Source organism: Equus przewalskii, chromosome 3 (assembly GCF_037783145.1).
Source record: "Equus przewalskii isolate Varuska chromosome 3, EquPr2, whole genome shotgun sequence".
NCBI lineage: Eukaryota > Metazoa > Chordata > Mammalia > Perissodactyla > Equidae > Equus > Equus przewalskii.
In genome coordinates, this window is record NC_091833.1 from 111044667 (window position 1) to 111056918 (window position 12252).

At 40.5% G+C, this 12252-nt stretch overlaps 1 protein-coding gene across 1 annotated transcript in view; it reads right to left on the reverse strand.

Annotated features, from left to right (window-relative positions):
* Positions 1 to 733: 733 nt before the first annotated feature.
* The window catches only part of LOC139082627 (uncharacterized), a 97114-nt gene continuing 85595 nt past the window's right edge, over positions 734 to 12252 (reverse strand). Inside the window, exons 3-4 of the mRNA XM_070615323.1 lie at positions 1464 to 1581; positions 734 to 930 (exon numbers count right to left, since the gene is read on the reverse strand). Of these exons, the coding sequence (XP_070471424.1) occupies positions 921 to 930; positions 1464 to 1581 (128 nt within the window). The 3' untranslated portion in view covers positions 734 to 920. The remainder of the gene's footprint in view (positions 931 to 1463; positions 1582 to 12252) is intronic.

Sequence of the window (12252 nt, forward strand, 5' to 3'; positions counted from 1 at the left end):
TTTCTCTGGAGAAAAAACAATTGTCATAAAATATGCATATTTGTCCATAACCATTTTTACCTTTAAGACGGCCAAATGAAATATAACTCTGAACGGATCCTTTGTAAAAACAACGCTGTCTTTTGAGGGAAAAATAAAAAGCATAATTGTTGTACAGTGAGAAAGATTTTGTTAGTTGTCACTAAGCCTGCCTTTGCCTCAATTATTTTGCTATATCCATATGAATTTTTGGTTAGAGCAAGTCAGGAGTTACTCTAGAAGATTCTTTGCCATCCAGATAACCTGTTGGCTATATGTTTTGCTATTTGTTCAGATCTATTAATGATTTCTGTATTCTTAAATTCTTGTTGATATTAAATTGAGTTAGGGAGGTTCTGTTTTTATCCACGGTGACAATTCTCTCTTATTATCACTAAGAAAAGATTATCTAGAACCGTCCTAGGAAACATGCATGAGAGAGATGCCTCCCAGAACAAAATCCTAAAAGGGGTCAGCTCTGAGCTTGCCAAATGGAGGGGATGTTGCCAGTACCTCTATTCAAGTAAATCTTCTCCAGAAGCAGCAAGCCAAAGCCAGGACAGAGGGAGACAGAGGCAAATGTAACAACTAAGAGCAAAATTTGAGTAGCAGACATTAAGAGACTATGGAGAAATGTGTACCAAGGAGATAATCAGAGCAAAGGTAGCAGGACAGGGACATGCAGGAGAGTTCAGAACAGAGGCTGAGAAACACTGAGATTTATCTTTTTAATTCTTTTGGGAATTACAGACAGGGGCAGAACTCAGCTTGTGCAGCTGATATGTTGAAAAAGCACCAAGGGGACGTAAGGGGCTTGCACAGCTTGTCTTGAGTGAGGGAACTGCTTGACCCTGGGGAGGACTCAGCTTGTGCCACGTGCAGTAGAAGCCATTTTAGCAACTTCACGTGATCCTGGAAGATAGAGATGGAAAAAACACAAGGAGGGAAAGGTCAAGCAGGCAGAAGGGAGTAAGAGGGAGATGGATTTGATCAGACTCTATGCTCTAGCTGTCTAGAAACCTGACTGCTGACTGGAAGGAGCTACGCCCTTGATGGCCATGGCCTCTGAAGAACCCAACAGCCTCAGCTGTGCTGAGACAAGCTTTCTCCCAGAGGACAAAAAGTCACCTTTCCTCCCCCTGCCATGTGAGAGTCTTTGCCACGTACAGCCAAGCATTCTTCCCTTCAAGGCCCGATAGAGCAGAGGACCTTGTACCCAAGCAGGATTCACAATCACTGGTAGATAAGGGCTAGCATTCTGTTACTAATCATGTCTCTGACCTGAACAAGCCTCATTTCAAGTTATAGTTCCTAAGTTAATAATTGCTGAAAACAATGCAATGCCCTCTCCAACTCTGTGACCAAATCAGTAGCTATGCAGCTAAGAAACACCATTGATTTAAAAATGAAAAATACTGCTTACCTGCTGACATAAGAGAACTTACTGATTACAGGCCCTGGTCCTGGAGGAACATGAGCGGGCTATCAATTCCCGTTTAGCCATGTACATGCTGTGTGATCCTGGGAAAGTAACTCTTGCTTCCTGAGCCCAACCTTTCTCCTCTGTAAAGCCAGGAAAAAATATCTATATCAGAGACTGGCTTGAAGAGTGAAATATATGATAAGATATATCAGCAAAGTACTTTGCCTCGTGTCTGACATCTGAAGCCTGGAATGAATGATGAGAGGTCTTCATCTTCTAAGACCAGCTTTGAAAATATCACTAAAGGTGCTTGTTACAGTTATTGTTGATAATGACAATGATGATATTTGGCTTGTTTGTTCCTTTCAATCCATTAATGGAGCAAAACTATTTCCTAGGACAGGAAAAACTGTGGCAAAATCATACACAGTGCTTACTATGAGTCAGAAAGAGCCCACGGTGATGTCGCAGCCCAAAGACCCAAACCCACAAAAAAAGCATCAGCATCTTCCTCAAGAGTTAGAAGTCATTTAAATAAGACCATGCCTGAAGAAGACTATTTGTCTCATGAGGTAGAGAAGGGTCTTACATATCACTCTATATGAAGCATGATGTTTCAAAGAAGTATATAGTATTACCTACTTTTGTTTTCACCTTTCATTTTTAAAAGTGTCCAATTTACACAATAATTATAGGGTCACATAAATTGTGGCCTCCTGTTACAACTAGTTGAGTCAGTCTGGAATAGATTGTGAAAGAGCCAAACGAAGCTGAAGTAAACCTTCAGCACTAAGGGAAAGGCTGCAATTCTGCCACAGTGATTGAGCAGCAAATTTGGTTCTGATCTTCCTGGTAGCCAGGGCAAAAATATCACATGATCAGTTGTTATGGTTCTCATTTCTATAAAGAAAAGAGATATTGAGCCTTTGGTAAAAACAATTTTGTACATGGAGATTCCTGTAGGGGACAGAGAACAATTAAATGGATTATGAAGAAAAGTGGCAATTCGGAAGCAGTATTAGTGAATTTGGGTATTCTGCTCCCCTCTGCTGCTGAGTTTGGGAGCCAGCCCTGATGGCCTAGTGGTTAAGTTTGGTGTGCTCCACTTCAGAGGCCCAGGTTTGGTTCTCAGGTGCAGACTTATACCACTTGTCTGTCAGTGGCCATACTGTGGCCTTATCTATCTTTGTATCTTATCACATACAGAAAAAAGAGGAAGATTGGCAACAGAGGTTAGCTCAAGGAGAATCTTCCTCAGCAAAAAAAGAAAAAGAAAATATTTGGTAGATTGAAGGAACAGACCATGGAATTCTACTTCTATGATGTTTCCTGGGGTTCAGAAATATACAGAAAAATCAAAGACTTGTTCCACGGCCTTCTAAAAGTCAGTATACAACACTATGAGTAAAATGAATATTCAGCCTAAGATAAAAGTGTGTGGAATGGTAAATTTGACTCAAAAGGGAAAAATTGAAAAAAAAAACCCAACAAACCAGCCTTCATCCCGAGAGATCTGTGGATGTCTCAGTACCACATGTTTGCTATCTATCCCTTAATCTGAATCTATGCAGGTCCCTGAAAAGTATGTGATTCCTGGATCCTTGAAAGACAGATGTAGGTAAACTCTAAAACTCCAACTTAAACATCCATCAGTGGAAAAGAATTCAGTAATTAAAAGAAACGAACTAGGTTTATATGCACCAACACAGACCTTCAAAAAACATTTTGTTGAATGAAATCAAAGCTAATTAAAGAAAGAAAACCATTGTATGATAATATTGGTATAAAATTTTCAAAACTTCAGCATATGGTTTATGGGTTCAATGCATAAACATTTGACTGGTAAATTACACATCAAATTCATCCTAATCGCTGTCTCTTGGGAAGGAAGGGCTGATATGGAACGGGACTAATCAGTGAACTTCAACTTCACAGTCATATTTTATTAACAATGTGTGAGGCAAATCTCATAAAATGTTAATACCTGTTAATTACAAATGGCAGGTACACAGATGGTTGTTAAATTATTCTCTTTTTGCTTCTGTATCTCTCCATTTTTGCTTTTCCAAAGAATAAAAGCATACTTGTCTGATAAGTTCACATTAAGAGCTGAGCACAAGTGCTCTGGGCCACTTGTTAAACTGTAAACCCCAGCTCAGGGAGGCGTTCCTCCACCTGCCGCTGACTACACAGCACTGGCAACCCTCAGGTTCAGAGCAGTCCCAGATAAGACCTCCGTGCCTGGAAGAATGAGAAGAACACCGTGGAAGTAGATGTTTTCTGAGCCTTTGTTTGACCCTCCAGTGACAACCCCAGAAATATTTCAGGGTAATTTGGAAGCAGCCTGGGTTCATGTGATGACTGCATCATAGATCAAGAATTTTTCTGGAAGCTTCTTTTTGTAGAATCTATAGAATAATGTGCAATTATTGGTTCAACTCATGAGTGGGCAAGTATTTAGTAAATTCTTCAAAGTAGTAACTGGTAACAATATCCAGATTTCTCTGATTCTGAACCTAAAATACCTTGTGAGGAGAAATGTATATGTTAAGAAACTAAAATCATTAGGTTGTCATTTACTTTTTCAAGGAAAACTGGGTGTGGGATGGGGATTCCCCTCTTGAACATGTAGGTGTATATCTGCCAACAGTTTGGGCACGTTGGAACACACCATCTTCTCCCTGGAAACTACCGCTGTCCCCATTGTCAAGTGTGTTAATCAGCTAACTTTCACTCACTCTTCAAAGCCCATGTGTTCACCTCTACGAAGCTCCACTCTCTCCCACTCAGTCCCCAGGTTTGGATAAAAGATCCAGAACACTCTGTGAATGTCTTCTTCTTAGTATTTCTCAGACGGCTCTTTTATTTTCTGTTGGCAGTGAATATGCAAGGCAAAAAGAAGTTTTTAGTTTTTGAATATTAATGGATTTTTCCAAAACTATTTGACAGTCATACATGCATATATTGATTTTATTGCATTATCGTTTAACTTTATGTAGAATTAAAGGAAAACGTATCCCGTAATCTCTTGAGTAGATGTAGTTACAGAAAGCTCGGCCTGCTGACACTGTTATCTAAGGGGACAACCCATAGCCTCTGCTGTCCAGTGGCTGTGCCTGATGGGCCAAGGGTGAGCACTTAACAAAAAGACAACCCATTCTTAGGTTGAACTCTGGTCTATGGCCAGAACTGACACTCATAGTAGTTAGCATTTCGTTATGGCTCAATATATACCATGTACTAGACTAAGCACTTGCCAAACATCATCTGATTTACTCCTCACAACAATCCGATGAGGGTGAGAACCATACTTATCCCTATATGACTATGAGAAAATTGAGATTCTGAGAGTTTAGCAACTTTCTTAAGGTCACAGAGTTAATAAATGTTGGAGCTAGATTTTTATCAGCTAGATTTTTGGGACTTCAAAGGTAAATTCATATGACCCAGTGTGAAAAAGATGAGTCTTGACAACAAATTCCTCTGTAACAAATGCTGAATTTGGCAACACGCAGAGATGGTGGCCATTATAATGGGGTCAGAAGCTGAGAGGATGACTTTAGGTAAAGCCATGTCCAGTGAGGCCATAGGAAATCAGGAGAAAGTAGTAAATTGGGGCAAGCAAAGGAAGTTTCATGCTAGAGAGATGAGAACTGAGAAGATGTTCAGGAAGGGGAGCCAATGAGCATTGAGAAGATCCATGAGTTTCTCTGGCTGAGGGTCCTGGGCCATTTTGGAGGAGGACTCTTCCTGCACTGGTCTCCATGAGGATCTATCCCTGACTTTAAGATTTCTATGACTCTTGCTATCCACATATATGTACCATTCCCAAAACATCGCTTTCAAATAGAACTAAAAGGCTTAGAGGAAACTCATACATCACTACACTTAATGCTCTCGTGCCTATGAGGAGTCTTCACTATCTCCATTTTACAATCTAGGAAACTGAGGCTCAGAAAGAGCAAGTCACTTGCCCAAGGTCATAATTCAAATCTAAACATGACTGACTTTGAAACCTACTTTTGTGGCTTCCAAAATGCTTTCTAAGGATGATCTAAAGAATAGGATGCTAGGGCATCCCTGGTTGAGATAAATGCTGTGAGACGGGGAAATCAGGACATTTTTGCCTCTCACTGGTAAAGCAGGCTGGAAACTGACTCAGGAGAGACTCTGGATCACTATGGCCAATGAGAATTGAGTGCATTCAAGAGCAAGCCAAGCATGTGTGTGCAGGTAGCCGGTACACGTGTGAGCACAGGATTGCATGGATCTCTGCGGAAATGTGAATACATGGATGGACCCGGTTGTTTCTGTGGGTGGACGCGTGTACGAACATGTGTGTGCACAAATATGAGTAATGTGATTTTTTTTAATCTATAAGAGGAACTTTATGATTAACAGCAACAAAAAAAACCTATTGAAAAAAATCAAAATCCCCTATCAGTTAGAGATCTGGCCTAAACTCATCTCCCTAAGGTTTTGTAGAATACGTCAACTCTGCATTTGCTCTGCTCTCAGTCTAGATTAGATAGAAGAATTGCTTATTTTACAGACCTGGAACTTTGTAGGGTGTTTTATCTTCTTGCTGAGATATTCAATTGTAAAGAATTAGAAAAATTTCCAGGGACCCTTTATGAACATCTAACAAAATGAATGCAGGAGCATCCCTAGCATACACACAGGACTTTGTGGTTCACAAAGCACTTTCACTCTTATAATTTTATTTAACCTACATAACAAATTTGTGAAAGAGGCATTTAAAATTGAAAAAACTGAGGCTCAGGAATATTAAGTATCCCATATGCAGCCCAAGGGATATATTGAGTGATATGGGGTAGAAATAGAATTTTAAATTAGGCCTTCCTTCTCCCAGGTCCACACTTCTGAAAGTGGGCTCCCAAAATATTATCTTATTTTACTTATTTCTTTCCCAGTCAACCACCTTCTCTTCCTTATTTTTAATTAGTTTCTGCCCCCAAAGTTTGAGTCTTTTGGTAAAGTGAGGCTTTCTATCCTTCATGGTGAGAAAGTCTCCTTTATCTCTTCATTTTATCATTGTGGCCTAAAGAGATGCCTTCAGCTGGCCTATAAACTCTTTCTGAGGGCTCCCTGAGAGCTTTCCCTGGTTTCCGTAAGCCAGAGCAACTGAGCAATGTACAGATTCCATCTGCAAGAAAAACTTTCCCATGGACCCCCTAGTGTTGGCTGGATAATTTCATGATGCTATAACTTAAATATGCATACATATAATCACCTTATGCTTACAGCTCTTATACTAGTATAAAATCTAAAAATATTTACAAGCTAATCACAAACAAAACTATAAAAGCATTATACTCCAAATGATCAACATCAGATTCACATGTCAGTTGATATCATTTTGCTGAAACTAAAAGTGCTGTTAAAAGCAAGTATAGTGATGGCTGCTTTGGCGAAGTGTGTGTGTGTGTGTGTGTGTGTATGTGTGTGTTCTGTCTTTATCATTTTGGTGTGATTTAATAATTTAATTCTTTTAACATTTGCCTCTATTCAACTTATTATTGTGAGTTGTGGTGTCGTTTAATTCTTATTTGAAATAAACACATCATTTCCATATTAAGTTCTACTCCGTTTTTTTCCCCCACAATAAAGGTAACACTAGTTGATGACGATACAATAAAAACCACCCACAGATGAGGAAGAAAATTGCTTGGGGTGTGCGGTTATAAAGTAGTCCTCCAAATAATCTAGAACAGACTGAGATTAATTTTGAAAAATTATCTTCAACCTTATCACAAAAATACTTTTTTAACAAAACTGGTAATAATCTTTAGAGAAAACTCAAGAACAGCAGTTGAAGAAAAATAGCTCTAGAAAAATGAATATTGAGGTGTGTCAATTCCTAGAGTCTAAAACTGTTTGGTTAAATAAGATGGAGACTACAGAAGGTACTTTCCAATAAATTATCGTATGTAATACCCAAAGAGTCTTGTGATGTAGCTAGTTTATCACCACTTGATAATTAGTTTCTGATAAATGCGATAACGTGTCTAACATCAAAAAAACAGTGGATATCAAATCCAGGACTAGAGCCAGTTTTTCTGGCTCGAAGAGCATAGGTCAGGTACGGCTGCTTAACAGAACAGCGTGGGAGCTGGCAGAAAAAGGCTTCCTGGAAAATCTTAGACCCCAAGGCAGTGTCAAGACGAGATTTGTAAGGACTCCTTCCAAAAGAGCTAATGCACCCACCCTCCCAAAGCTTCATCATCCTCAGAGACCAGCGAGACCCAGCTGTGGCCAGGGAAGGCGCTTTACAGCAGGCAGCTATGCCATTTATGCTGTAGCCTCTGGGGAAGGAAGCAGCGTGGCAACAATGAGATCCAGAGCAGTAAATGAGACCTGGGTGGGACTGCTGGAAACAGAGCTCGGAGGTAGGCTGCTCAGATCCACCTTGAGAAAAATATAAGCGTGAAGGGGCTGGGCTTGAGTCCCAGCCTTGATCTGCCAGCTCTCCAGGGTAGAAATTCAGCAAAAGATGGGCTCAACTTCCAGATGGTAGGGGAAGGGCCTCTGAAAATCCCTCCTCTAAAAAGCAATGAGAATGCTGGCAAAAATCGCTAAAATCTACATTTTCAGAACATGAGCTTTTGACAATCAAAGGAGTGTTTATTCAAGAAAAATGGCTGAATCTAGTAAGAACAGAGAGCCTCTGGCATTTTAAATTGCCCTAATACGATCACCCTCTCCCCAGCTCTTGAAAGCCAAGAGCTTCGCAACTATAGCAGCTGTGACAACCAGCAGCCTACGAGACACTGGACGGGGAAGAACAGGTTGGACTGCCCCAAAAGCCCTTCCCTGGGGAAGTATCACTGTTCAACTGTCTGAAAGCTCGCTGAATAGTTCCGTTCTCAGAGCTCGCCTTTGCTTGGCCTGACCAAAGCTAGCTCTGTGCTAAGAGCCCTACCCACAAGGTATTTGGAAAAAACAATTAGCCATAAGCATTTGATATCACAGCTGCACCAGTGACATTACAAGTTGGTGTTAACAAGAGGTTGACCAAAACACTTAAGACTTAGTGGCTTAAAACAACACACATCTATTATCTTACTGTTCTGGAGGTTAAAGTCTGATGTCAGTCTCCCTGGGCTAAAATCAAGGTGTGGGCAGGGCTGTATTCCATCCAGAGGCTCTAAGCAAGAATCCATTTCCTTGCCTTTTCCTGTTTCTAGAGGCTGCCTACATTGTTTGGCTTGTGCTCCCCTCCTCCAACTTCAAATGCAGCAGCTCCGCATCTCCTTGACTATTCGCCCATAGTCAAATCTCCCTCAGACACGCTCACGCTGCCTCCATCTCTCACTTTTGAGAACTCCTGCAATTACAGTGGGCCCACCACCTTAATCCAGGATAATCTCCTTTTCTTAAAGTCAGCTGGTTAGCAACCTTAATTCCATCTGCAAACTTAATTTCCCTTTGCCACAACACATAACTTATTCACAGGTTCAAAGAATTAAGATATGTATTCACAGGTTCAAAGAATTAAGATATGGACAACTTCATGGGGGCATTATTCCTTTTACCACACCCTACGGCCCAGCAATTTCACTCCTAGGTATATCCAAGATAACTGAAAATATATGTCTGTAAAAACAAAAAGGTGTACAGGAATATTCATAGAAGCATTATTTACATAGTCAAGCAGTAGAAATAATCCAAAAGTCCATCAAGTGGTGAATGGATAAATTAAAGTGGTGTAGTCACACATTAGAATATTATTTGGCCACAAAAATGAATGAAGTTTTAACACGTGGTATAAATTAGATGAACCTTGAAAACATTATGAGAATAAAAGACATCAGATACAAAAGGCTGCTTATTGTATAACTCCATTTATATGCAATGTCCAGTAAGGCAAGTCTGTACAGATAGAAAGTAGATTAGTGGTTACCCAGGAATGAGGGGAGGGAGGCATAGGGCTTGGCTGCTAATGGGTGTCGGGTTTCTTTTGGAGGATGATGAAAATACTATGGAATTAGTGATGATTAATGTTCAGCTTTATGAATATATTAAAATCACTTAATTGTACACTTTAAAAAGGAGAACTTTATGGTATGTGATTTAGATCTCAACAAAGATGCAACAGAAAATAAGATTAAAAAAATCCAGATATAGGATCCGGCCCGGTGGCGCAGTGGTTAAGTGCGCATGGTCCACTTTGGCAGCCCGGGGTTCGCGTGTTCGGATCCCAGGTGTCGACATACGCAGCACTTGGCAAGCCATGCTGTGGCAGGCGTCCCACATATAAAGTAGAGGAAGATGGGCACGGATGTTAGCTCCGGGCCAGTCTTCCTCAGCAAAAAGAGGAGGATTGGCAGCAGATGTTAGCTCAGGGCTAATCTTCCTCAAAATAAATAAATAAAAAATAAAATAAAATAATAGAAATAAAATTAAAAAATCCAGATACAGATTTAGAGCCAAAGCCTAAATAGGCAATAAAGAGAGTGACTTTTTCTTTGGGTATGGGAAGGGGATTTTCTCAAACCATTTCTCCCTCAGGAACTGATTACAGAAACTTTGAGAATGATGGTCATATGGACTCTCCCCCCGGGTCATTATCTCATCTCCCCACCTCTGTCTCCACTAAACTAGCCTTATTTCCCTTATTTTGCAGGAAGAGAGGTCAGGCAGTTTGCTCATGACCACACTACTAACCGGCAGAGTGTGGCATTTGACAGAGTTGTCTGGTTCCACAGCCTGTGCTGTTTCCACGACAGTAAGCAGCTTCTGAGCAGTGTGCGGTCACCACCTCTTACAGGAACCCAAGCCAAAATGACAGCAACTTCATAAGACAGTTTTGCCACTAAAAGAACACTTCTCCTAGCCACATGTCACTGAGGATATAACCATAATACACATTAATGATAATGCAAGTTACTCACCTGCAACTCCGTTCTGAGTTTAGCCTAAGGTCTTTGACTTGGCTCATGCATCCATGATTATTATCCTGACTGAAGGGGGTTTCTTAGGGCTCTCAGAGACTAAGTCAACAACAGACAATGCCATTGATAAGTTTTTCAACATTTCCCTTTATTATCAATTACTATTCATGAGTTTCTAGAAGGTTCACATCCCAGTATTTGAGAAATGCTTTATGAAATGACTTGTGTAGAAGGCACAGAATGTGTTTGCATGGATGCAACTTTTACTTCTGAGGTTAATTTCTAAATTTATTTGATTCACATTTCATTAACCTACTGGCAGAGTGATATACAAGTATGTGACCTCGGTCCTCAAACCCAACCATTGAGATATTAGTATTCACTTATTATATGGGTAGGTCACCTAGTTGGAATGATTCTGTGTCATTAGGCTGCAGGAATGACAGGCAATAAATGAATAATATGCTGTCCTTCAAGAGAATCCAAAAAGCCTAAAATCTTTCCCTCCAGCAGTAAAAGTGACTTGCCCGTCTTGAGCAAACACGTCATCAATACTTTTGGCATTCTTCCAAAGCTTTTGGGACATGGGCCTTCTGTAATGACTTCTACTTCAAAAGTTAATTGCCCCAGTGTGATAAATCATTAATGGTGCCCTGGATTGTGTGCTCACTATTCTCAACAATATGGGCACAGTGAATCAGTCACCATAATCGAGTAGGCAGAGTTTAGACCTTAAATGGACTTCTGAGGTGACCTGTTCATAAAACATTAGGGATCACAACAATCATCCAAAGTCTGACATCCTAGTTAAATAGATGAGGTCCAGAAAGGTTTGCACATGTGTTTGAGGCCCCATATCTGATTAAAGGCAGAGGCATTTTAGAATCTGTCCGTGAATTTATTTCCCAAACATCGTTGAGTGTCAGCTGTGTGCTAAAGCTGGGGATACTGACCAGCTTCCGGGACCTTCCTGGGGAGACAGCAGGTGGATCAATACCCATGGTGCAGCACTAGAGGGGCCCTGTATCAGTCTGCCTGGGTTCAAATCTCAGCAAGTCCACTTACTAGTTGTGGTACCTTAGTTCTAAGATCTGAAAATTGGGATGAATATTACAGCCACATCTTAAAATTGTTATCTGAGTTAACTGATATACCTGTGCAATTTTTAGAGCAGTGCCCAGTATACTGTAAGCAATTGATGTATCTTAGCTATCATCAACATCAACATCATCATCCTCATTCTATGTACCATGATAAAGTTAAATACAAGGTTTTAAATCAATATTCAGATAAGAGACTCATAATCCAGCCTGGAAAGCAGAACCAGAGTTGAAGGGGAAGAACAAGGAAGATATAGCAGGCTGAATAATGTCCCTGCAAGACAGTCCTAATCTCTGGAACCTGTAAATCTTACTTTATTTGGAAAAAAGTTTTGCAGATGGAATTAACGTAGGATCTTTAGAGACGCTGAGATTATTCTGTATTATCCAGGTATGCCCTAAACATAATCACAGGTGTCCTTATAAGAGAGAGGTAAAGGGAGATCTGACACGGAGACACCCAGAAGAGAAGGCAATGTGAAGACAGGACTGAGAGACATTTGAAGAAGCTAGCCTTAAAGATTGAAGTGATGCAGTCACAGGCTAAGGAGTGCTGACAGCCACCAGAAGCTGGAAGAGACGAGGAGCTGATTCTCCTCTAGAGCTCCAGAGGAAGTGCAGTCCTGCTGACACTTGGACTTGGGCTCTGTGACACTGATGTCAGACTTCCGGCCTCCAGAACTGTAAGAGAGTAAGTGTGGTGTTTTAAGTCACCGAGTTTGTGGTATTTATTACAGCAGTCACAGAAAATAAACACAGAAGGCTTCCTGGAAGGAGGGATTTTTGACACGTATAC